The 27050-nt window shown below is 35.8% G+C and overlaps 4 protein-coding genes across 5 annotated transcripts; 1 reads left to right on the forward strand and 3 right to left on the reverse strand.

Annotated features, from left to right (window-relative positions):
• Positions 1–5733: 5733 nt before the first annotated feature.
• Positions 5734–8036, reverse strand: LOC139847139 (phosphopantothenoylcysteine decarboxylase-like). Its single transcript, XM_071836757.1, has 3 exons — positions 7903–8036; positions 6585–6926; positions 5734–6158 (listed from the first exon to the last, which is right to left on the reverse strand). The coding sequence occupies exons 2-3, from the start codon at positions 6921–6923 to the stop codon at positions 5874–5876; spliced, it is 624 nt and encodes a 207-aa protein (XP_071692858.1). The 5' UTR covers positions 6924–6926; positions 7903–8036; the 3' UTR covers positions 5734–5873.
• A 1201-nt stretch (positions 8037–9237) lies between these two features.
• On the forward strand, positions 9238–12504 carry LOC139847138 (CBBY-like protein). Of its 2 annotated transcripts, none has more exons than XM_071836756.1 (8): positions 9238–9713; positions 10167–10237; positions 10363–10521; positions 10626–10692; positions 10831–10926; positions 11003–11049; positions 11247–11323; positions 12247–12504. In XM_071836756.1, exons 1-8 carry the CDS (start codon positions 9399–9401, stop codon positions 12297–12299), a joined length of 885 nt encoding a protein of 294 aa, XP_071692857.1. In that variant the 5' UTR covers positions 9238–9398; the 3' UTR covers positions 12300–12504. The 2 variants fall into 2 exon arrangements, with proteins under 2 accessions (XP_071692857.1, XP_071692856.1); XM_071836755.1 differs by having other exon boundaries at positions 9241–9713; positions 11247–11327.
• Positions 12505–12698: 194 nt separating this feature from the next.
• Positions 12699–16540, reverse strand: LOC139847137 (MA3 DOMAIN-CONTAINING TRANSLATION REGULATORY FACTOR 1-like). Its single transcript, XM_071836754.1, has 4 exons — positions 16332–16540; positions 15981–16218; positions 14935–15029; positions 12699–14782 (listed from the first exon to the last, which is right to left on the reverse strand). The coding sequence occupies exons 2-4, from the start codon at positions 16201–16203 to the stop codon at positions 12965–12967; spliced, it is 2136 nt and encodes a 711-aa protein (XP_071692855.1). The 5' UTR covers positions 16204–16218; positions 16332–16540; the 3' UTR covers positions 12699–12964.
• A 374-nt stretch (positions 16541–16914) lies between these two features.
• On the reverse strand, positions 16915–24737 carry LOC139847657 (probable Ufm1-specific protease). Its single transcript, XM_071837380.1, is given in 14 exon segments — positions 16915–17284; positions 17567–17669; positions 18646–18757; positions 18961–19049; positions 19163–19239; positions 19938–19985; positions 20075–20200; positions 21502–21592; positions 21682–21827; positions 21830–21844; positions 23043–23130; positions 23278–23471; positions 23946–24287; positions 24453–24737. Coding segments are annotated over 14 exon segments (1869 nt in total). The 5' UTR covers positions 24661–24737; the 3' UTR covers positions 16915–17054.
• Between the last annotated feature and the right edge of the window lie 2313 nt (positions 24738–27050).

Genomic DNA, 27050 nt, shown 5'->3' on the forward strand with positions numbered 1-27050 from the left:
TGCAACTTTTAACACACTCTTTGACTCTAGCATTTTGAAAAATAATACTTGCAATTTTCTTGGTTGATTTTTGCAAGTAATTAAGTGTCTAAAATCCTAACCAAGTCTTGGGTGTTGATTATTGCTTGTGGGTATCAAAGATTTGAGGCTTCAAGTTAGAAGTTTTCTTCATCTACATCATCTTCTTCATCCTAGTTCTTCACCTCCATTTTGGAGTAGGTATAAACATCTAACTAGCTCTATTTACATTTAAGTGTATTTTCAAGACTAGATCTTTAATGGATTTCAAATTTAAAAGGGTTAAACTTTACATGCATAAACTTGAAATTGCTTCCGCTTTATATATACATATACACACGAATTTATATGTAACAAAATGGGTTTGTGACTTTGTTTATGTATTGAAATCCATCATGTATTACTATCATTTCAACTTTGCAAACCTTGTGGTTCGACTTACTTACTTTTACTCACTTACTTACTTAAACCTATGATTTCACCAACGTTTTCGTTGACAGATTTCTATGTTTTTCTCAGGTCTTGCACGATATGTGATACATGCTTCCGCTCATTATTTGATACTTGCATTGGATGTCGAGTATACATGCATTTCATGGAGCGTCTTATGACTTTACTTTAAACCGTGTCGCCTAGATTTCATTTGTACTTATAACCTTGTAACTTAACTTTTGGTTGAACAATTCTTTTAAACTTTGGAAACAATCTTTATGTTGAAATGAAGGCGACATATTTTGGTCAAATGTTGTCATAAAGACTTATGACCAGGTAATGGGACCCATGTAGACGACGCCGTCACTTGACGATTTGTCGGGGTCGCTACACCAAGTCTTTCATAGCAAAAGACTTGCTCAATTCTCGCTTCAACTGCGCAATTCTTTTAATATTTTTACCAACAATCAACATATCATCAACATATAACAACAATATGATGAAATCATCATCACCAAACCTCTGAAAGAAAATACAATGATCTGAAGTTGTCTTTCGGTAGCCTTGCTTTCCTATAACCAACTCAAACTTCTTATACCACTGTCTCGGTGCTTGCTTCAACCCATATAGACTTTTCTGAAGTCTACAAACATAATCTTCTTTACCCTTAACCCGAAAACCTTCAGGTTGCATCATGTAGATTTTCTTATCCAAATTACCGTGAAGAAAAGCTGTCTTGACATCCATCTGTTCAACCTCAAGATCAAGACTAACAGCTAACCCAAGAACCACTCGAATAGATCCCATCTTCACGACCGGAGAGAAAATCTCATCAAAATCAATACCCTTTTTCTGGCTAAATCCTTTAACGACTAACCTAGCTTTGTACCCTGGTTGTGAAGTAAGCTCATCTGTCTTCACTTTGAATACCCATTTGTTTCTCAAAGCTCTCTTGCCTTTAGGTAACTTCACCAGCTCATAAGTATTGTTCTCATGTAAGGAATTCATCTCATCTTGCATGGCTTCACCCCACTCTTTCTTATGCTCATCTTTCATAGCTTCTGCATAACACTATGGCTCTCCCCCATCAGTGAGTAATACATATTCATCAGCAGAATATCTAACAGAAGGATGACGGTCTCGGGTAGATCACCTAAGTGGGACAAATAGGGGCACATCTGGTACTGAAATCTCTACCTGCTCCGGAGCATAATCATCATCAGTACCATGTTCATCATTATGAACATCATCTCCAACATATTGTGGAGTAACTGGATCCAAATCAACAAGATCAGCACTAGGTTGAGGAACTGAATCTGTCTTATCAACATCTTTTAACATCTGATCTTCTGTAAACACAACATCTCGGCTTCGTACGAGTTTCTTCTGAACTGGATCATATAACCTGTACCCAAAATCATCTTCACCATAACCTAGGAATACACATGGCTTAGTCTTCATATCAAGCTTTAACCTTTCATCTTTGGGAACATGAACAAATGCTTTACATCCAAAGAATCGTAAATGACAGTAAGAAACATCTTTGCCACTCCAAACCCTGTTAGGAACATCAAAACGCAAAGGAACACAAGGGGTTAGATTAATAATATGAACTGCCGTATTTAAAGCCTCACCCCAAAAGGAATCGGATAACCCTGCATGTGAAAGCAAACATATAACTCTCTCAACCAAAGTTCTGTTCATCCTTTCTACTAAGCCATTCAACTGAGGTGTCTTTGGTGGAGTCTTTTGATGCCGAATACCATTCTCCTTACAATAAGCATCAAATCTGCCAATGCATTCACCGCCATTATCAGTTCGAATACACTTGAGTTTCTTTCCCGTTTGCCTTTCAACTAGTGCATGAAATTCCTTAAACTTCTCAAATACTTGATCCTTTGACTTTAAGGTATAAACTCACACCTTCCTGGAAAATGATCATCGATGAATGTAACAAAGTAGGAACATCCACCAAGTGTCCTAGTCTTCATAGGCCCACACACATCTGAATGCACTAGATCAAGTACGTTCTCCATTCGAAAAGGAGAATGACTCTTAAACACAACTCTGGTATGTTTTCATGCCAAACAGTGAGAACACTTACTCAAATTAATATCATTAACACCCGACAACACATTCTTCTTAAACAAGATAGACATCACTTTTTCACTCATGTGGCCAAGTCTTTTATGCCACAACTCGGTAGAATCAACATTGTCCACTTCGTTAACAATGTTCTGGATGATCTTCGGACGCGTGATGTATAATCTTGAGTCTTTCTTGCCTCTTCCCACTATCATAGAACCAAGAGTTAGTTTCCAAATACCATTACCAAAACCGCTATGATAACCATCATCATCAAGAATGCCTGTTGAAATGACATTAAGTCTCATATCCGGAACATGTTTTACATTATGCAAAACCAACTCCATCCCCGTGTCAAATTTCAAACAAACATCTCCAATACCAACGATTTTTGATAACCCGGCATTACCCATCCTAGCAAATCCATAGTCACCCGGAGTGTAAGATGAGTAGTGGTCTCTACATGTTGCAACATGACATGTAGCACCACTATAAACAATCCAACTCGTGTCATCATGAGTAAGATTAATCATATCATAATCAATACAAACAAAGAATTCATCCGTAATAGTGTTAACTTCAACCTTATCATCATCACCACCATCACTTTTCTTTTGTTTATTCTTGTCATATGCCTTTTTCTTCTCATTCTTCAACTTTGGACAATACCACTTTGTGTGCCCCTTTTCATGACAATTATAACACTCAATATTAGCAAATTTACCTTTGCGTGAGCTGCTACGATGATTGCCTCTTTTACCCTGACCTCTACTATGACTTCTCCCCCGCGTTTCTGTGACCAAGATATCTGACTGTGAAGAGGAACCTTGTGACTTTCTTCTCATCTCTTCATTCAAAATACTACCCTTAGCCAATTCCATGGTGATAGTACCATTCGGTGCAGAGTTGGACAAAGATGTCCTAAAAGTCTCCCAAGAGTCCGGTAATGTACCAAGTAACCAGAGACCCTGAATCTCATCCTCAAACTTGATACCCATACCTGCAAGCTGATTTACAATACCCTGATATGAATTTAGGTGATCTGTAATAGGAGTCCCATCATGATACTTCAAAGCCATCATCTGCTTAATTAAGAACAACTTGTTATTCCCAGTCTTTCGTTCATATAACTGCTCAAGCTTTTTCCATAAGGCTTTAGCATCAGTCTCCCCAGTAATATGATTCACAACATTATCATCAACCCACTGCCGAATATACCCACATACTTGTCTATGCAAAATTTTCCATTGAGCATCAGATTTTTCCTCAGGTTTATCCTCAGTAAAAACAGACAAATAATAATCTTTCACATAAAGAAGATCCTCCATCTTGCCTTTCCAAACATGATAATTTGAACCATTTAAACTAATCATCTTACTTGTATTAGCTTCCATCTTTCACACAAGTCAAATCAAATAACCTAGCTCTAGATACCAATTTGATGGGAAAATAGTCACAACGGACAATCTACAAAGCGAAAACAAACCCGTTTGACCAATACTTTCCCGACCCGTATGAACCCGTGAGGATGCTAACAAACAAGCTATACCAAATCCAACCCAAATCAGTAGAAAAACAATACCAAATCAGTAGCAAATCAGTAGCTAAGCAATAATCAAGCACACACAATACACACGAGACTTTTTACGTGGAAAACCCCTCAAAATCGAGAGTAAAAATCACGGGACTCGTAAGCCACTTAAATTCCACTATCATCAATAAAGAGAGCAATACAATAATCCTTCTCTAGATCAACTAGAGGTATACAACATCATCATACTCTTGAACAACAATAATCAACAAGTATATGAAGAAATTAAAGACAAAAGATGAATGATTCACCCAATAAACTGCCCTCTGTTCCAGCAGCGAGAACACGAGCTACAGGCCTCTTTAGACGAATTCAACGGTTGAAAACCTTGGCACTGATGTCAGGAAGACACAACCCAAATTTGATGAAGATCCAACGGTTAGATCTCCGGAGATCGTCGATTTTCTGAACTGCTGTATTTTTAGACGGAAATTGAGAATCTCTCTTTTTCTTTTTTGATCTTTCTGATCTATCTACTCTCTTAATGACCAAAAATAGTTGCACACTTGAAGGTTTTAATGCCCTAGAATGATTGACTAAGTCAACTAGCATCTTGGTGAATTATTTATATTTATACTTATGATGAAATCGGAGATGATAGTATGCTTGTTTAGCTGTGTAGAACTGTAAAAGCTTGAAAATAATAAAATATACCTTAGTTATGAATTAAGAGAAAAGAATAGTATTGTGTTTTGTATAAAAGGTGGAGTTTCTATGTCCCATATATTTAGACTTGTAAAAAATTTGATAGAACCAAATGAACTATACGTTCAAGCAGAAATGATCCTACTACTTGGACCACTCCCAACCATGATATGATTTTCATCAATGTCACATTAGCGTCACGTCAACGTTTGCTCCCCATCACAAATGAATAAGAGATTCACTTCGTATCATGACACATTTCCTGGCTTCCTCAAAATAATGGACCTACTATTTTAATTAAAAGATACAAATACAATGTATAATGTGTGATGCAAAATGTACAACAATAAAAGCACCACATTCGTGATAGAAAGTGCTGTAAAATGACTGGTAGGTTGGCTAGTCATCAAAAACACACCAATGGCGAGGGAATGCCATTGTCGTCATCCATCACATACGAATGACATGGTGTTATAATGCACCGATGTGAGTGCTCTTAGACCACCCCAAATGGTTCGCTATTGGCATGGATGACAATGGTGTGTTATGCATTCGCCATCCATGACTCATGATGGTCCCCGTGGTTTTAAAACATATTGGAGGACGAAGTATATGCTTGTAAAGTTGTACATTGTGCATTATAAAGTATACAATGTGTTATTTAATTAATATAGTGGTTCATTTGTTATGGTTGAAAGTGAATTTGTTATCATTTGTGATGTAAAGTGTTGACGTGGCACTAATGTGTCAACCTGTGATGGTTGAGAGTGATCTCATCGTAGGTCACAACATAAGGTCTTTTTCATGTATGCAAGAGATGCATATGTCTAGAAAATGGTCTAATATACCAAATTCACATGTAATTCTTCCGAGTTGTTAACTACACCTTCATCTGCTAAAAGGGTTTAAAATGCATCAACAAAAGATAAACAGCACAGAACTCTATTGACTATTGAGCCTTTTTATTTCATATATACACAATCTGGCTACAGAAAAGTCCTAACACAGTCACACTTGAAAGAACGAAAACAATAACAAATTCTCTATAATATTATCATCATATAATACTACAACACAAGTGAAATGAGACAAAATGAGTGATTCAAGTGGTGCCTGATATTGGTTGTGATTCCAAAAAGAGCCTTACAGTTGAAAATATGAGAGAAGGTTCAGCCATTGCACCTGTTCCAGAGTCCCCACAAGCAAGTCTTTTTGACACAGGGGGTATAAGAGTAATTCCCAATTCATCGATTAACATAAGATGTCGTTCTGTAAAAGGATTTGTCCACATGAAGGTGTTCATAGCTGGAGCCACAAATATTGGTTTTTCATAATCCCACGCTCGAATTATACTCGTCAGCAAGTTGTCACACAGTCCACCAGCAATCTACTTTAACAGTTTATAATAATAATGTTAAAGATTACACACACACACACACACACACACACACACACAAAAATTTCCCTTCCCAAAAAAATGCATGAAAAACTCCCCAATTTGACCTGTTACTCAACCCACCCACTTTACCCTTGTATACAAGATTCATTGTTTTGTATAGTTAAATGTTACTTCAGATTTAACAGACAGTAAACCAAGTTACTAAACTATATGTCAGACAATTTGAAGACGAGCAAAAACATGAAAATAAAGATATCTCATACATATCTTCTCAAATATTTCAAAAATGGTGATTCAACATATGACTTTTCATTATTTTTGAAAACTATAAATCACTATAACTCATTAGATTGTTATGAGCCTACATGACTAAAAAGAAAAAAATAAAATATATAAGTTGAAACCACATATTACCTTTCCAAGCGTATTTGCAGATAACGGTGCAATTACCATTATATCCGCCCATCGACGAAGCTCTATGTGAAGCACAGTATCTCCTATCTTTGACCAAGTTGACCATTCATCTTCATCTGTATAAAGAATCAAATCCTTGGTAAATGATGTTCTATCGATGAAATGTAAAGCTGCTTGTGTTGCAACAGCTCTTACATCAGCCCAATCTGCAAAACAGCTGCATAGGTTCCCAAATTTTATGGCGGCTACACTTCCAGTTGCCGCCAGAAGAATTCGAGGCTTTCTACCACCATTATTCACTTGCACTGGTTCCCTTAATGATTCTACAGAGGTTGACATACCCTGAAGAACAAGTTGCCATTACATTTTATCCAAAATATTTTTCAATATACATAATATTATGACTTGTACATGTGTAAGATTTATAAATCAATTATCAACAACATGTTGCACCCTGAAGTAATTAATAGAGTTTCAACAAATTTGTAGACATTTCCTTAAAGATGATACATATCAACAAGGTTGCAAAACACGCGAGACGGGGTCGAAACGGTCGGGGCCTCAAAACGTCGACTGGGTCGAGACAAACGAGACGGGGTTGAGACAGACGAGACGGACGTTGACTAACGTTGACTTTTATATATATAAATATATATATACACATATTTTAAAGCAAAAAATCCTTTGTTGACCAGTTTATACCTATAATCGCTATTATCGTTAATATATTACAGAGAAGTAACACTAAACTACGTCAAGTCTGATCGACTTTTGACCGAATTTTTGACTTCTGGCCGGTGTTAACCCGACATTTCCCGCATTTGACCCGACTTTTGACCGTTGACCGATTTATTAGAAGACGGGACGGGGTCGAGACGGGCTAGTCCCCAAAACGCCATAACAGGCGCCGACGGATGTCGTTTACAACACTGCATACTAACGATTAGCCATGAATCAACCAGGCCTACAAAGAGCTGGAAAAGCTTAATTTGTCCATAAATCTAAATAGTAGATAACACTCCAAAACCTCGAGCCGAGCATTATATATGCATTTCATAATAAAAATGTGCTTGAATCTTTGGGAGCCCTACGGCCCTACCTATATAAACACCTATACAAAACTACTCACAATATAAAACTAAACAGTACAAGTTATATTTAACACGTAATCTTAACTGTGAATTGAACTATAAAACTATAACTTACATCAATTGAAGTTGAAATAACAAATTCAGCTAATTAATAAAAAAATTTCGATCAGATTAACTTAACAACCAAATCGTGTTAAGGATATATGTACCGAACAAATAATTAATACCTAAAATTAATAAAATCTGTTCCCTATACGCTTCTCTGCCTCCGTTATCCACCGTCGCCGTCGCCGTCGCCGTATAATCAGCCTACATTGAAGTTAGCGGTAGCTGACTACCGGTGGATGTGTAAGCAGAATGAAATCCTTCAACCTTTTTCCAAATATCATTGGTGTATCTAGATATGTATGTATTCATTTCTGGTCCCTAAACTTTTTATTTTTATACTTTTAATCCATAAACTTATTAAAACTTGCATAAGCACTCTATGAAGTATGAACGTTACATTTGATACCATCGTAGTTTACTTATATGGTCTTTTAATCTTTTATACTTCTATATTTGAGGATTGATATTTCCAAATCACTTTTTACATTATTTTAGCTACAAGTTTACGTGTTAAACCACAATCGAATAACCAAAGTAACCATGCATTTGTACCATTTTACTTTACTTTGAACGGTTACATTAAATAGAGTTATTAGTGATATATTTGTAAAGTTGAATTATTATGACGTTACATATTTACTTTGTTTGCTAATGTTTAAGAGTAAAAGCGCCTTGAAATTGTAGAGTTAGGGTGCGTTTCACAAAACTGTATGATTTAGTGTTGAATGATTCAGAGTCTTCGAATAAACTTGGTTTTGAATAAAAATAAGCTATTTGATAATCATTATGAATGAACGATATGAAATGAGTAAAATTACATTATTAACGTGTTACATGAATAAAAAATTTGATATACATTTTTGTTAAGTGTTCTGGATATAATTTGAGGATAATATTATAGAAAAATTATGTGCATAATGGTTAAGAGAGTGTTGGTTCATCACTGAATGCTGAACCATTCAACACCATATGTCATTCAGAGGTCAGAAACAAACGCATTAAATGCTGAACCATTCAACATCATATGTCATTCAAAGGTCATAAATACACACACTGAATGCTGAATTGTTGAACCATTCAGTTAAGAGATAAACAAACGCATCCTTAATTTTGTATGAATGTTATCCTCTTCATTAAGGCATATTTCAATAATATATAATGATTACGTCAAACTTGATAAAGCAATTAAAACATGCCATTAAACTCATTGGACAGTAGAATTTATTAATGCATCTTTGTAATGAATTATTTATTTATATTTATTATTATTATTTATCAAGTTAAAGGATAACTTTATCACTACCAGATAACACCTTGCTTAATTGCTTAATTACATTAAAAAAAAAAAAAAAAGTAGTTATAATTTTGAAGATAATACTTAATTGCATAAAAAAGGTAGTTATAACTTTGTAGATTGACATTTGAGGAAAAATAATCTTATAGGATTGTGGAAGGAATGTGTATGTGGTGGTTATGCATATATGCTAACAAACATACAAGATAAAAAGTTTTGAGACACACAAATCTCCACAAAATCCCAACATCCCAATCAACAATTTCTCAAAATAAAAATAAAAACATGAAACTCAACTAGAAGTCTAAAATCAAACCCAATATGGCATCAATCATCATTCCTTCATCATCTTCCTCTGTTTTTTGCTCCCATAATTTAACCAACAGCAACAAGCAATCATCATCATCATCAATCACTCATCAACTTAAACCTTCTTCAGTAATTGGCAAACAAATTTCATTTCGATCTTCAAACTCCAAATTTTCGAACCCATTGATTCAAAGTTGTAGTATCAAATGTTCTGCAGTTGACTCATCCTCTGTTTTTCCTTCTGCTCTGCTGTTTGATTGTGATGGAGTTCTTGTTGATACTGAGAAAGATGGCCACCGAGTTTCGTTTAATGATACATTTGCTGAAGTATGAACTTACTACTTTGTATGATTTGTTATTGTGTTTGATGATTAATGTGGTGCATTTTGACTTCTGGGGTCAACTTCTTTTGTTTATACATTGAAATTGAAAGAGAAATGTTGGAAAATTAGCACCAGATATGTTCAATCTGTGTTCTACTTTACATTTTTATATAATATAATATATGCAATGCAATTTTATCTTAAAACAATATGTTTTTTACCTTAGATTTTTAACAGCCATGTTTAGTAGTATGCTCATTGTTTATAGGGTCAGCTGCTTTTCGGATCCACTAACAGCATGTCAATATTTGATCAAGACTTGTACATTAAATAATCCAAATCAATTTAGGCTGTAGATTAACCCGACTTTGACTGTAAAAGTCAAACCTTTATCAACTTGTATATCTCTGTCAATGTTGGTCGAGACTTTGACTAAATACCTTACTTGATTACACAGAAAGAGTTGGGTGTAACATGGGATGCAGACTTGTATGGTGAATTGCTTAAAATTGGAGGTGGAAAAGAAAGGTACCCATATATTCTTTCGAAAGAATCGTATTCACAGTCTAAGCTTTATTAAAGATTATAGATTGGTTAACTTAGCACCTCTGATAATGTTTTTTTTTTTAAAAAAAAAAAAAAAAAAAAAAAAGAATGACAGCTTACTTCAACCAAACGGCTTGGCCAGAAAAAGCGCCAAAAGGTGAACAAGAAAGGAAGGACTTTATTGCTTCACTTCACAAGCGAAAAACCGAGCTTTTTATGGTCCTCATTGAGAAGAGGTTGTTGCCACTTCGTCCCGGAGTTGCAAAGTAAGCAACTTTTCTGAACTTTAAAGATGGGTTTCGTGTTTAGGTTTATGAGTTCTTGCTATATATAAATGTGAGGTGTTCAATGGGTTGTGTTATGGTTACAGGTTGATTGATCAGGCTTTTGCTAAAGGTGTGAAAGTTGCCGTGTGCAGCACTTCTAACGAAAAGGCAGTATGTATTCAGTAGAAGTGACAATTTCAACCCATTTAGATAGAAACCGGTCAATTCTTGTTAGTTGTACTTTATTGATAACAGGTTACATGTACAAAACTAGCCCATACCTAATGTCAGTGGTTTATGGACTCCCAGGTGTCTGCTATAGTCTCATTTCTTTTGGGACCTGAGAGAGCTGCGAAGATCCAAATTTTTGCAGGAGACGTGGTTCCTCGTAAAAAGCCTGATCCGGTATACTCTATAGTACTTCTAATTAGTCATGAATAACACAATGATGAATGTATTTACTGAAATTTTAATCTTGCAGGCAATCTACAACTTAGCAGCCACCACTTTGGGTGTTGAACCATCAAGGTATACATGTGCAGCCATAACATGATTTTGTTGTTATTGATATATTTTTCACTGAAGATGTCAATTTTTGTTTATATTCCTATTATTATTATTATCACTGTTTCCGCATCGTTAAAAGCTTTTTTGACATTTGGCTGCGTTTAAAAACAAATGATCCTGAAATATGTTTTGATGAACTAATGTTCTGGTGCATACAGATGTGTTGTCGTAGAAGACAGTGGCATAGGCCTTGCTGCAGCAAAGGCAGCTGGAATGACTTGTATAGTCACAAAGAGTGGGTGTGTTTCTTTTTCATTTTTGCTATAGGGAAATTGGCTCAAATACACTTTTTTTTTAAGTTTTATTTCAAAATACACTTTTTGTAAAAAAAATTGTCTTTTTACACCATTGGGTAGACCAAAGTGTTGGTCGACCACCATATACCTTGGTCGACCACCTCATTTTTCAAGGTGGTCGACCAAGCTTCATTGAGGTATCGGTCGACTACTGTGTATTCATGGTCGACTACCTCTCATATTTTCATGGTCGACTAACCCCACAAAAAATAACGCGGGCGACCCAAATGGTGGTCGAATACCCAATTTACTCCAAAGTAAGTGCATGTTGTTAATTGTAACTTTCAACTGATTGTTCTTCTTTGTCGTTAGTGGTGTAAAAAGAAGCTTAACTTTTGACTTAGAGTGTGCACCACTAGATGAAAGCCATGAAAATATAAAAAGTCAATAGGAGGTATACATTGATCTGAATTCTCAAGAAACGCAACAAAATAGACGAATCAACGGCGTACATGTAATAAAAGATAATTTCATTCAGCGGCTACTTGATTTTCTGGGTAGTCGACCACCATTTGAGTCGCCCGCGTTATTTTTTGTGGGGGTAGTCGACCATGAAAATATGAGAGGTAGTCGACCATGTTTACACAGTAGTCGACCGAGACTTCAATGAAGCTTGGTCGACCACCTTGAAAAATGAGGTGGTCGACCAACACTTTGGTGTACCCAATGGTGTAAAAAGACAATTTTTTTTACAAAAAGTGTATTTTGAAATAAAACTTAAAAAAAAAATGTATTTGAGCCAATTCCCCTTTGCTATATCATCGCCTCTTATGGCTTACCTTTAGTGGCTAGGACTAAAGAGTTAATAGGTTCATTCTTTGTTATTCACAAAGTTGTCAAATTTGTTGGTTGGGGTGTGCAGTTACACAGCAGATGAGGACTTTGCAAATGCAGATGCGGTATTCGATTGCATAGGAGACCCACCAGAAGAAAGATTTGATCTTGAATTCTGCAGCAGCCTTCTTCAAAAACAATATGCTTAGTTACCCACAATATGTAACAAATTTCATCTTACATGTGTAAAGTGTGCCTGATTGTGTTGGGCTATATCTTGATTTGATGTATTTTAAAGAAAAATGTACAAGCACCTTGCAAATTCAAATCAACAAAGTTGCAAACATTGATGTTCAGAACAATTGTGCAAGCTCATTTTATGATACAATACTGTAGTAGTATGTATTCATTCACTTGATCCAACCTGTATGTAAGAACTGACTCAACTATGTAACCAGTTAGCAACAAAAGACAATGAAAATTATGAAAAATTGAAAAGCTTACTAAACGCATTGAAGCGATCAAAGCAACACCATCATGAAAAAGAAAGTAACAAAGCTATAATCTGAGAAAGATACAAAGCATATATCCCCATGCTAAAACAATATCAGTACCAAAACAGGTTCATTCATTATACCTTATCAAGATCCAGTCTTGACCTAAACCTAGATTTTAAAAAAACAACCAACCATTTTTCTAATCATTTTATAATACATCAGGTAAACAGATAGACTCAAGAAAACAGCGAAACCGAAAAGCATTTCATGTTTATAAAGCATATTACCGGTACCAGACACATCATCTTATCAAGCCACAGCAGAAACATCATCCCCATTAGCACTAGATGCAGCAGGAAGGAGCCATCCCCTAACCACAGCATGCTCATAGTAATGTTTGAACTTCTCATCAGCATTAGGAATATCGAGTGCCAGATCATCAAGCCCGTCTTTCATCCTAGCAAACCCTTTCGTCATCTGATTAGTTGTAATCAGCCCTTCACTGTAACACTCCTGCAACAAATCCAGCATCCTATCATTCTGCTTCTCCATTGCCATCACCAACGCCTTTTTAACAACCTCGTGGTTGAAAAATGGCATCCCCAGGTCACGAATACACTGACAAGCTTCACTAACAACGCCCCCGGCCTCGTATTCTTCAAGTAATTTGACAATTTTGTCCTTGGCATCTTCAACCGCCCACCCAGTTCCACCTCCCCAACACCTCAGTAGTCTCTCACCTGCATGACGGGCGGCTACAAGCGACTGAGCCACGTGAGCAGTCTCGCTACCGTTGCAGTTCGGTGCTAACCGGTTACCAATCTCTTCCAAATTCAATGGAGCCAATACGTCATCAATGACAGCCCGTGCAAGGAAGAGTGCAAGTTCATTTGAAGCATCAAGTATGTCTAGAGCCGTGTCTTCAGCAGATTCAAGGAGGAGGACAAAACCATCAACGATATCTTGAGTTGAAAAGATCTCGATATGAAGTGCAGAGAGCAGAACAGATGCCATTTCCTTCTCTCGATTCTTTCGGTCTAAGGCGAGAGTTATCAACTTCTTTAAAAAAACCGGGTTATATTCAGGTGATGCGAGATCCTCAAGGCTCCTGATAAGTTCAGGTATATCGTCTGAAAGAAAATACTCGTGAATTATTGTCACAATTTCCTTTTTGTAGCGCCTTAGTTTCTCATCATCCTCTGCCTCTGTCACTGTCAACATCCCATCTCCTGATGAGTTCACTATTGAGGCATCTAGCCAGCCTTCAGAAACAGCTTGTTTGGCCAGGGACTCGAACAAAGGTTTCGCAGATGGGATGTCAAGGGCCAAGTCATCTAGGCTCTCACGTAAACGAGAAAAACCTTTGACCATTTGACTCGAGCTTATCAAGCCTTCCTCTGATGCCTCCTTCAACAGCTTTAAAATAAGTGGCTCTGTTGAACGATTCTCCATCGATAAAATTAAAGCTCTTTTGACAACTTCATGATGAAAGAATGCAACCCCCAACTGGCGAATACACCTACACGCCTCCGAAGTGTCCCCACTCTCTGCATATTCCCTCAAGAGATCAGAAATCCTTTTCTTGACGTCATCAACAGTAACATGTGTGCTGCCGCCCCATCGGCGCTCCACTAGCTCTGCATGATGTGGGGCCGAGAGGTAACTTTTCATTGCAGTCTGAAGAACTTGAAAGCCTTTCGATGACTCTGATAGTGACTTCTTTGCCCGTGTCACAAAGGCTGGTGGGAGGATGTCATCAACAACAGCACGAGCAATGAATAAAGCAAGAATTTCAACTGCATCAAGTATGTCAACTGCAAGGTCATCAGCAGACTCGAGAAGCATGAAAAAACCTTGCTTGATCTGTGTATTACTGATGACATCAGAATACAGAGCTGAGAGAAGAACAGAAGCCATTTCCTTCTCCTTGTCATGCCTATCCATGGCCATTGATACAAGCCTTTTAATGAAGTAAGGATGGTATTCAGAGGACCCGAGTTCTTTAAGGTCCGATGCTGCCAAATCCGCATCACCAGTGGTGAAGTATTCATTAATAATGGATGCCACCTTTTTCTTGTACTCATCTAAAGGATCTGAAATAGCTGACCCAACTAGTTGGTATGGTTCCTGCGGTTCATGAACAAAATATCCCAATCACACGAATGTGCCACATAAAACAAACAAGATTTTAACATATATATGAATCTAATGGATACATTGATCAAAAATCAATAGCTAGCAATATTAAAGTAGTAAAAAATGTGTCGAGAAATAGCTACCTCGCCGCTATCGTAATTGGGGTCATTTCGATCAAGTTGAATATCATCATCAGTATCAAGTAGTTTTCCCCAGGTACCCTTACCACCACCGCCATCTGCTCCAGCGTCAGTAAGCAAGAGTAAAATACAAAGTAAGATAAGCAATAACAGCAAAATAGAAAGTAAGACCGGTTACGAAGACCAATTACTTCAAATTCATAAAGAAATACAAAACAAATCTTAGAAAGTGTGGTCAAATGCAATCAGGGAAAAACTCACTAAACAAGACGAGAAAGCACAGAATAGCGGGTCTAGCCGTATGCAGCTTAAGCCATTATTCAATTATCCCTAATTACCTATATAGAACTAAATGTATTTAATAACATAAAAGAGCGACCATATGATGCCAAGACTTACCCTCCAATACTTCTCCCAGAAAATCGTTGCTTAAACGACAGACATGTGATCTTGATACAATTTCAACAATACATAATGAACAACATAATGACAAAAGATAAAGTTTGGCAAATAAGTTGGACTGTAGACTTCTGATACACACGGACAATCCAAGCTTGATCCACAACTCAGTCATTCATATCCTCTTTATTAACATGATGTTTGTGACACTATGATTTAAGTCGAAAAGTTCTGCCTCTAGAATCTATTTCGTAAACGATAAACCTATAAATTTCCCAAAACGTACACCACAACTTCATAGAAATAACTACGGGGAAAACGTTAGGTTCAGTACATACCCAAAACTTAGATATAGAAAAAGCTTAATCGTGTTACTTTAATAAAATCCTCATGAAACAGTCATTTCACCAATTTACCCCATCCAAATAATATTACCCCTTACTACCATCCCCAGATCTCATCAGCATTACTAAAAGTCTAAAATGGCTAAAAAATGGAAACAGCAGGCACCTATCGTTTCATCTGCATTTAGTTATATAATTTAAATATCAAACAATCAACATTGATACTCAATACTGGTTCATCTACATTCATTTATATATAGAACTATTGTGTACATAAACAATAAACAAAATAATACATAAACAAACCTTTTTTAACCCTAACAAACTTTCCAGAATGTGAACGACGGACATGCCTAACAGCAATCCCAGCATTTCCCGCCCTTTCACCGGCCGGAGCTTTGATCGGATGTTCAGCCATCAACCACGACGGAGATTTTGGCGATGATGATAAAATCTCCGTACTCTGTGTAGCAATTTTTAACACTTCCCTTTGTTCATCAGTCAAAAAACCCTCACGTGCTGCCGCCATTGGCAATCGCAAATCCTACACACAAAAAGATAAAAAAAAATAAAAAATTTAAATACAGATGGAGATATAAGCATTAGAATCCGATAATTAACTGATTAAAATGAAAAATCGATGGATTAAATCATTACAGAATAGATCCGTCGATTGCGATTTATTTCTCAATTTGTTCAACTGCTCGTGGCTCGGATCTCGAGCCAGAACAGGATGTATGAAGTAAATAATCAATCCAGCAGCTTCGAGTTATGAATTTGAAGGTAATTTATGAAACCCTAGATCAGTTAACTAAGTTGAACACGGTCACTGTGTGCTCTTTTATATGAGAGAGAAAAGAAAAGAAAAGATAACGAATTGGAGAACTGGATGACGACGAAGAGTGAGTTATTTTTATAGGGAGGCTATACGGTTACGTGGACACGTCATCGTCAATTGGACGGATTACACGTGTCGATTGTGCTAATGTGAGTTGTACCGTACATACTGATTGGTCTGTTCGGGTTCAACCAATCTACTAGGGTTTTGTTTTTTGTGTGAAAAGACAGGGGTGCCCTCGTCTTAGGGTTTTGTGAAAGAGTTGATGGATAAAGGCAAGTATTTTGGTCCACCTTCAATTATCATCAATCAATCGATACTTAATATTTTAAGACAGTTGGATTTTTTTTTCTTTGAAAAATGATGACATTAAACCAACCGAAAATCAACAAATATAACCTATACAAAAGAATCCAATTATCAATAATAGTTCTTTTTCAATAAGACAAGTAAAAACGTCCGGGACATATTGTCAAGAACACTAACTATATCGAACATCTGTGTAGGGTTACTGAATCTCTAATATACCGGTGTGCTTAAGATCAAACCATGTTTGGCCTCTGGGGAAGTAAGAGATTGTAGAATTTATTATGCAAAAAGAAATGTTTCCCCTTGTTGTCGATAGCTTTTTTCCATCCACACCACCCACCGTTCACTATTTTCTTTAAATCATCGTTGCCGGTATAATGTGGATCAAGTATTAGAAATGCACAATCACCGCTTGCTTCATTGTAATCAACTCCTAAGAGAGTATACGCAAGAACACCACCACCTGTATGTATGTTTATAAACCAAGATGAATAATAAGTGTCCACAAAAGCCAACTAAATGCATTGAGGTGGCAAGCTCATAAAATCATTTAATTCATGCTTGACTCTCATTTTCTGAATGATACTATGATTATGAGATATAGGCGTTTCATATTAATCCAACCCGACACATCCAGCAGGACCAGAAAAAGTGACCCATCACTGACAAACCCATTTAGACACCACAAGAATGCGTTTAGGAGTTGTTAGATAAAAAAAAATATTAGAAGGAATACTTCACTGACCAATCATGATTGGTGTTCCTTGGGTCTCGAAATGCATTGCCAGTTCTCTACATTTTTCAGGTAATTCATCTCCTGATCTTACATTTATGACCTTGCAGGTTACCTGATACATGTCAGACAAGTTATGTTGATCATCTACTGCACAGTTATAGTTATTGACTCAGCTATTTGTTAAATAGAGGCTTCTATTTGTTAAATAGAGGCTTCTAATAAATACACCAACTACACAAATTATGAGTGCAACAACCAACTATATTTTATTATGATCTTTTATAACAGATGTTTCAAGTATCGTAAAATACCCCAACAAGAAAACTGTTGTCACTTTCATGGATCAAATAGAGTACTTCTTTCTTACATAACATTGACTACTTTTAGGGGGTGTTTTGAATACAAGGATGATTATCCCAATTTGAAATCACAATAATCCGTTTTCGGTATTTGGGTAAAAGATTTACAATCCTAACTTTTATATTTTTACTTTGTAAGGCCAGGTATTACACATAAACCTCTTGATTCCATTCTGTATTAGATCAGACGTAAGATGTAGACGTAAAAACGAATGGATCAAGATGATAAATATACATGAACATCCAATTTAAATAGTTAAAGCCACAATACTGGTACTTAATAGTTTCATTTTTGGTATCCAGGAAGATTCGGACACAGGACGATTAGAACAGAAAACAGTGACAAAAATTAGACAAAATGAACATCTTAAAAGACCCAGAAGTCGCGGGTGTGATGCGACAAACTAATCATGGCCCTGAAACAAATGTCACACTTAGGTCCCAGGTCGCACCCGCTTGCAAACCTGTCGCAACCAGGTGGCACACTGGTCGCAAAACTGTCGCAGCCTGCGACACGCATGTGACATGCCCGTGACAAGACCTCAAGTAATAGCGTTCCCTGTGATCAACAACCCGGTCTGGCCTAAGCTATAATTACACTTGCCATTGCCCCATTTTGTGTGTCAGCTAGCATTTTTATTATACAAAACACATTTAAAACCTAGTGTGTAATTAATTACATGTACATCACCTGAAAAGATTACATAATTAGCAAACGAGTAAACTTACACCGAGGAGTTTGTCCAAAACAAAGCTTAGTTCAATTGCGCCAATCCACTCACGTGACCCAACAAACGAAGGGTCTTTATCTCCAATTTCTACAAGTGACTCTTGTATTTCCCTGAAAATATGCAGTTCTCAGCCTCCAGATTTAACATTTTTAAAAACTATTAGGTAAGAATATTAAATACACATGCATTCAGATATACCATACGTCTTTTGGTAATCATCTGACTGATTTTCTCAGTACTTGAATGATAGAATGGTTGATATTACTACATTATTTTTAGCTCGATTTTTTAAAATATATATTACAAGTCATACCGGTGTGAAGGAACGTCAATAGACGTGTATTGTTGAACTTTAAACCATGACACTATGGTCTGCAAAGAGCGGTAGGCACAACCCCAGCCCTGATATTAAGATATGAATATTGATTAGAATATGTTCCTTGAGTTGTTTCGACCTTCAGAAATAAAATAGGCTCTCATCTCCAAGTCTACATATTTTAAAGGATATATTTTACCGAGTCATCGTAACCATCTTGAAGGTAATGATAGTACTCATAGGAACCTTGAACCAGAGATGCAACACCATCCTGAACTGCAACAGACCATTAACTTATATGTGGCTGGTTCAGATAATAAGTATCTTCAATAACACACTACGCACACTTGATCAGGAGGGTTTATATATATGAACCTAAAGTGATTACTAATAAGTTTTGAGCACTGAGAAAAAACTGATTCTGATTCAACAGTACTTATCAGGTGGTGAAACGGGAGGGCTGGGTAACAGGCCAAAATGGGTGTTTTCATGTCAGAGTAAGAACAGGTCAGATCAACATTTTTTGGCTCCCTTGTTACTTTTTGTATACCTAAACCCTTTGATCTGTTGCAATTTGCAATGATAGACAACTTCATGAGGGGTTTCCATAAAAGTGGGATAAAATTTTGGGTAGTCATAGTTGCACTATAAAAAAAATTTAATTAATACAACAAAATGCAACATCATTATTGCATGTGTACAACACATGTAGGGCAGCAGATTTAGTATGTGAAGTAATTTCTTTGGTGCAAATATCATTCTCCAGTTATCCACCTCTAGTCAACATAATCGGATTTCAGGAGGCATCTTGAAAGATAAATATATTTAAAAGGAAAAAAATTAACTAAATAAAAAATAGCTGAAAGATCTGAAATCGCCTATTCATTTAGAAATTTGAGTAGCAGATAATCCAAGTCGCAGAGAAAGAGATATATCCCAACACCCCTTATAAAAGGATTTGTGATGCTACTTACCTCCACTACTTGGAATTCCAATGTGTACGTCCTTGAGCAAAGGAGTTCCTAATTTCCAGACCATATGTTAGCAACCATAAGAAGAACCCAGGTGTGCGTATTAACAGCAATTTGTACATAAATTAACATATGATTACCCTTCCGTAGGAAGTTGCCACTTGCACCTTCCTTCACAGTTGACAAGTTCAAGGCACTAGCAATTCTTAAAAGAGGACGATCTAAAGGTAACCCCAACCTCAGGTGCAGAGATCTTCTGATTTCAACTGAAGAAAACAATGTGAGTGTCAAAATTAGGTAACCCAACTTACCTAATTTCCTAGTGTACATGGAATACCAAAGACATTGACAGGAAAGAAATCAGTTTTTCTCCCAATGTGTAGAGCCATATGAAATCCCTATACATACATATTACATATTACTCTTTATATCAATTAAAATTGTATCGAGACACCAATTTCACCCCATCTAACTAAAAATTTGATTTGGATAATATTTTCTCTCTACATGGTAGAGGCATGCATGGTTTATTTATTATTTATTATTATTATTATTATTATATTATTGTTATTACTTATATCATTATCATTATCATTATTTATTATTATTATTATTTATTATTTATTATTTATATTATTTATTATTTATTATATTATCATTATTATCATCATTATCATTTTTAATTATTAATAATTATGTTTGAGCTCAGAAAACGCCGGTGACAGCTCTAATAAGCTTGTTGTCAAACATGCCCGTACGATGTTTCTGTATATGCATTGGAATCTATCTATATAAAAACCAAAAAGTAGATGAGTATAACAACACTTTTACAATAATCTAACTACTTTATGACTTTTTATCCATAAAATCGAATATATAATTTTGTTGCAAGTGTATTTATACCCCTCTACATCTTGCCTCCCCCCCTACCCCGCCAAGGCCGGATTGAGTATTGTTAGTGTTTCTATCTACAGGTGTGAGAAGATGGGTGGGGCAGGTGTGGTCAAAATAGGTAACTTGTTGGCGTGCACTCTGACCCTAAATACTTTTGGCCAATAATTTTGCCTTTTTATTAAAAGTTAGTAAGTCAAATACGGTCAGATTAATATGTAATTTCGATAATAAATTACACGATTTAGCAGAGGTTTGATTAATACATTTCATTCTTTTCGTTATAAGCAAACTTTATAATTTCCTATTCATAGTCTCACTTAACCCAAATCTACCCATTCACAAACAGGTTGGCATGGCCACATATGATGTCTAAGATATAATTTATAAATGGTACAGGAAACCACCCAACCTAACAATTCTGCCGCATCTAACTTTGTGTTCAAATGTTTATTACATGCAAAATAAATAAGGTTTCTAAAAGAGCTAACTTTTTTCTTCCAACAAAAACAACAGTACCAAATCCTGCTGATGGCAGGTTATGTAGAGGTAAGATGTAGACATCACACCTCTATCCGAAGACGTGTATGTATGAATGATACATACACACATACTAACATAATAAATAAAATATATTACTCAGCAATGACCACTAAATAAATAAACTGCATCGTACCTTGCTTCATTTCTGTCTCACCATAAGCGGATTCATATATAGCAGTTATCGGATGCAAAAATCCTGGAGGACTGAAGTGATATGGATGTAGCTGTAAAGCAATTAAGTTCACAATAACTAAGAGGGCAAGAAGAAAAGAAAAATATAAGTATAAATATAAATATAAGAACATATTTTAACCTTTGGGTGTTGTGATAATAGATAAGGTAGGGTCATGTTCTTCAAAGTATGTAACTGGTCAACTAACCCAGGTATGATCAATTCTGAAACTGCATCTGTCAGTCGAAAATCCTTCGCCGCATAACAGATAACTTGTAGTTTAAAGTCAAAAGCTTGGCTTCCCCTGTAGCTCCAATAAAATCAAAAAATGATAATAATAAAATCAAAAAATGATAATAATATTTATATTTACTATTAAAATAATAATAAACAACTTAACAAAGTTAATACAAGGATGTTACAGCATATAAACATGGAGAATGTCTCTACTCATATGACACAAGCCAATACTTGACATTGGGGGTGTTAAATTGTGCTTTCTGAAATTGATAATCAAATTCTTCCAACTCAAAGTAAAATAATCAGGTATTAATGTTTGGAAAAAAAAGATTAGACTCAGCTTATATTTCTGATTGTCTGATTATTTTTGGTCAAATTATTAGCTTCTTACAAATTGCAACAAAACTAGATATAAGTAGGTCAAACAAAGTTAAAGATATTCACTTCTTTAAACCAATCTTAGAAACTTGTACTCCCTATCCACAAGTCACGTCACTTTAATCAAATAGGGGAGGCATATAATATCATGTCGGGTTTGGGTTTTCTGGTTGGTATCATCACCAAACAGGAATACAGCCCATTTTTATTAATCTTTTAGAAATTACAAACTCTATCCCACACACTTTAATCCATGTATCCCGCCCACGACCCGTGTAATCCGTCGATCAAAATAAACCAGACAGGCTAGCAGGTTATAAACAGGTTGGTTGGATACTTGGGTTAAATTGGTTGCTACCAGGTTAAACATGAAGGCGGGTTGAATTCATACTATGTTTGAACAGGTTCCCGGGCCAACCTGTTTATTGATAACCCACCCCAAACATGACCTGTTAATTTTATAGCAGATTGACCTGTTTAGACCTAATTCCAATTTTTTAATTAAGTACCGTGTCAAAAACTGCCACAACTAATCATAATATCATTTTCGGACAATCAATCTATTTAGTTTCATAAAAGGTACATGACATTCAAAGAGTTGATTATCTGAATATTACAGCATCAAATAGCAAAAGAATCCAAACGTCAACCCCTATAGCCCATTTTAGTGGGTGTTAGGGATTGCTTATTTAAGTGCTACTGCTTATCTTTAAAACAGATAAACATTCCCAAACACACTATTATTTAATTATTTAGAAGGACTAAGCACCAAACTAAATAGGTTGATACATATGATTTAATTGTTGGAACATGTTTATTCAATATCATGAAAACTCTCTCAAAATGCACACCCAAACACCCCTTTTATTGTACCCAATATATACCTGGAATATATTCAGCAAGAGGAGCAGAAGGTTTTAGAGAGGCTCCTGATGTATCAAGAAAAAAGGATACTTGGATTTTATCTGCATTCTACGTAAAAAAACTCACAGAGATGAAAATCAAGAAAAATATCAGAACATACTAAAGTTAGAGCTATCAAAGCTTATTAGTAAGAACCAACTAAAAGCACAAAGCATGTAAAAGCAATACATATAAGTGCATTTGATGTGAAATTACCTCTACAGAACAGGATTTATGGTTCTTATCTTTAGATGAAAAGTGAGAGCACAATAAAGAGTTTGCTGGGAGATCCTGATCCCTGTTACGCATAATCACAGACTCATTAAGTGTTTCTAGCACGCATGTAGTTTTAAGGTCTCTAAGTTTAGCACCGACAGCCTCAGTTGCTCGTGTTAGCATATCTTCAGCATCTGAGACAAAGTATAGCACACTTACGTTGCATCTTATAAGAACAAACATGCATGTTAAGTTGTTAACACATTATAGTACATCAAATTAAATCACAGCTACAAGTTTAAAAGTATTTAGTGCCTCTATCGAGCTAAGTCAGCCTGAAAATGCTTCCAAATTCAAATTACTATGGTTTAGTTCTCATCATCGATATACAAACTGAAAACTAAATTACTATATTGAATATATAATATATACTACTCAAAAATGATAAGCTACACAGCAATGAAATGTTCAACATTCAATAACAAAAAACATATACACTGATTCGCCTTCACCATCCAAGCAATGCAAGAGCATGTACCAACTTCAAATGCTAGATACATAAGTTACATGTGACTAACGAACCATGCCTAAGAACTTTACAGCAAACAACTATTGACATTTGACACTAAATGAACATATATACAAGAAAAAGAATAGATTCGACGTACCTTTTGAATCCTTCAAAGAATAATACACCGGCAACTTGATCGGAAGCTCACAATTCAGTATACACCCTCTCTCCCAAACATAATTCTCAGGCTGATCTTCATACACAACAGAAGTCACCAACTCAACAACCGAATTCGAGACGAAAAAACGTATCTCTCCGGAACTTGGATCCACAACACCACCAACTAAACCACAATCCTTCAATTGATGCAGTGCCTTCCTCATTCTACTCGACGCATTTATCGCATCTCGAGCCAACACTTCATCATTCGATTTAACACTACCAACGATCAAAGCACCAATTACTTCAAATCCTCTAGGTATTAACGCCCTCATATCATCTGCCGAAACAATATTCCAACTAAACTCAAACACGTATACATTTACAAACCCTACATAACTATACAGCTTTGTGTATCAAATTCAGTGTGATTACGAGATCATGGATATAATATTGCATCGAAATACACTAAAATGAAGTAGAATTGATAAGCTAGGGTTTATACCTGATTCGTTTGTGAAATTGGGGGAGAGAGGATCGGACGGATGAGAGTGAATGCATCGGACGGTTGAAACGATGGTGAACGGTGGGAGAAAAGGCGAACCGATTAGCCATTGAATGCCTGATTGAGGTTTTGTGATGAGTAAAAGTTGTTTGCGACATAGAATTCGTATAGTAGTAGTTGTGTCGTCGATTGCATCATCATTGGCCATGGTGAATTAGTGATGGGGAACCAGGGGTGAGGGTTTCTCGAAGAGGTTGACCGAGTTGACTGTAGGTGGTGATTTATGTTATTGCAAGGATGATAATGACCTGGAACTCGAGCTGAGTAGTAGGCAGTTAACCTCCACTCGTTTGAAGATTACTTGTTCGAACTCGACTCGAACGGATAAATTTTTTTTACAATTTGTTCGAGTTTGAACTAGAATATTTTTAGCTTGTTCAGGCTTGAACACGATATTCGTTTAATTTTGCTTGTTTACATGCTCAAATTTAAGCTCGAAATCAAGCTCAGATTTTACTAGTTAAAGTTACATTATAAATTTAATAGTAACATGTGTAAGTCTTAGATTAATGTTATAAGTTTTCATACAAGCTCGTTCGACAAGTTCGCGCGTTTAAACATAAACGAGCATGCGAACTATTCGAGCCATATATGCGCGATTAACTCGTTCGATTATTAAACAAGTTTTCGAGCGAGTCGAGTCGAATATTAAATTTTTCATACTCGGCTCTTGAAACTAATTGCGCAACATTTTTTGTTCAGACTCGAGTCAAGTTCGAACTCGTTAAACCTCGAACTTGAAATTAACGAGCTCGAACTTGAGTAACTCGTTAAAAGCTTGATTCGTTAACAACCCTAACAATGCTGATCCATACCTCTTTCATGGTTAGTCCTCTTACATGGTTTGTGGTGCAAAATATTTGGACCGCATTGTTAGAGTGGTGACCAGTGATGAATTCAGGATGAAAATTTAATAGGGGCCTCTAAAAAATTTCAAAGCTAATTATATTTGAATAGTACTTTAGTTGTTGTTTACTTATAAAAAACTATAAATTTCAAAGCTAATTATATTATATTCTATTCAGTTGGGTAAGTCTCGACCTGGTAAGAAGATTAATGTTTAGATTAGGTTTTGTTGTTGTGTTATTGTAGTTTTTAGCTTGTTAGATATGCTCTGTTTGTATTTTGCTTTGTTGTTTGGTTTGTTCGTCGTGAGATGAGGTTTAGATTTAGTTAGCTTTTGATCAACTTAGTTTCAGTAGGTTTTAGTTAACTGCCCTCGAGCCACGTTGTCATCTTCATTGTATGGATTCAGTGTTTATCCTTTTCTTTTTTTCGAGAAAAGGATTAGTTTATAAACTTATCGTTTTTTCAAAGAAAAAAAAGTGTTTAATAGAATTGAGATGGAGGTAGTACAATCTTATATCGTATATGTTAACTTTTATAAATAATTTTTAAGTTCAAACCAATAAATGCAAATGTATAATCAAATTTACAGTATGAAATATGCTAACTTTTATGAACATTGTCGGATTGATCGACAATGTGCGTATTGTGATTATAATTAAACCATTGAAATTGTGTTTAAGGAATAAAGCGAAATTATTATCCGCATTAACGTGCAGGCATCTTCTCGCTTGTTTATGCAATTACAGAAAAAGGACTTTTCTAATTGCTATTTGAGTTTAGAAGGTTTTTAATGCAACCCCATCGCCTAAAAATTACCACCATCACACCACCATGGCGCCACTATGTGGCGTGATGGAACCAAAAAATGTCTGGCGTGATGAGAGCTTTACGGGAAGAGGTGTTGTGTGGTGGTCGATGGGAACGAATCCGGAATTGCCACGCTGCCTAGGAAACATATGGCTTCGTATTTGTTATTATTATAATTATTTTTACTTTGCGTCTTGAAATGAAAATGAATACTTGAATTGTTGAAGGTTTATGGTGAACAACAACACGCGATGCAACAATGATGAAGAAGATATCTTATTAGAATTTCAATTTTAGTCCTTGATTTTTTCTATAGTTTACAATAAAAACATACACTATTTATATTATAGTCCCTAGAGTATTGAACTATTTTAAACTAAGTTCTAAACTTCTTTTTAATTATTAAATAACATATGATTTTATAAAATAAATTCTACTCTGTATTATTTATGTGTTTAAATTACAATAATTTAAATAAATTAACTAAACAAAATAATGAAATAACTTTAAAAGATGAAAAAGAAAACAAAAATGGTGCAATCTACCCGCTATCACACTACCATCACCTCATATCATTACAAACTCCATTACACTATCACTTACCACATCAACACTATACGTCTATACCCCACAAAACACTTCATCACACCACATCACGTCATCACCATCAAAAATAGTCTTAGTAGATTATAAAGCAGGGTTATTTTTTTAAAAACAATATTGGCATCACCGAGAAGGGATTTGATTAACCACTTTCACGATCATATGTCACCCAGGCACACGTTAGGAGGAAACTCTTTACACAGCATCGCCGCATTGGGTACTCGGTGTACTTTGGATTAAACTGAGTGGCTTTAAGCATACAACTTTTTCACCACAACA

Source organism: Rutidosis leptorrhynchoides, chromosome 5 (assembly GCF_046630445.1).
Source record: "Rutidosis leptorrhynchoides isolate AG116_Rl617_1_P2 chromosome 5, CSIRO_AGI_Rlap_v1, whole genome shotgun sequence".
NCBI classification, from domain to species: Eukaryota; Viridiplantae; Streptophyta; class Magnoliopsida; order Asterales; family Asteraceae; genus Rutidosis; species Rutidosis leptorrhynchoides.

What these genes read in the sequence shown, in the direction of transcription:
- LOC139847139 (XM_071836757.1), bottom strand. Translation starts at nt 6,923, where the DNA reads ATGTCAACCTCTGTAGAATCATTAAGGGAACCAGTGCAAGTGAATAAT. An exon ending in CTGCAAATACGCTTGGAAAG is followed by an intron (nt 6,159 to 6,584) that starts GTAATATGTGGT and finishes CTGTTAAAGTAG; the next exon opens with ATTGCTGGTGGACTGTGTGA.
- LOC139847138 (XM_071836755.1), top strand. Translation starts at nt 9,399, where the DNA reads ATGGCATCAATCATCATTCCTTCATCATCTTCCTCTGTTTTTTGCTCC. An exon ending in TTAATGATACATTTGCTGAA is followed by an intron (nt 9,714 to 10,166) that starts GTATGAACTTAC and finishes TTGATTACACAG; the next exon opens with AAAGAGTTGGGTGTAACATG. An exon ending in GCACTTCTAACGAAAAGGCA is followed by an intron (nt 10,693 to 10,830) that starts GTATGTATTCAG and finishes ATGGACTCCCAG; the next exon opens with GTGTCTGCTATAGTCTCATT.
- LOC139847137 (XM_071836754.1), bottom strand. Translation starts at nt 16,203, where the DNA reads ATGGCGGCAGCACGTGAGGGTTTTTTGACTGATGAACAAAGGGAAGTG. An exon ending in GTTTGTTAGGGTTAAAAAAG is followed by an intron (nt 15,030 to 15,980) that starts GTTTGTTTATGT and finishes ACGCTGGAGCAG; the next exon opens with ATGGCGGTGGTGGTAAGGGT. An exon ending in CCAATTACGATAGCGGCGAG is followed by an intron (nt 14,783 to 14,934) that starts GTAGCTATTTCT and finishes CATGAACCGCAG; the next exon opens with GAACCATACCAACTAGTTGG.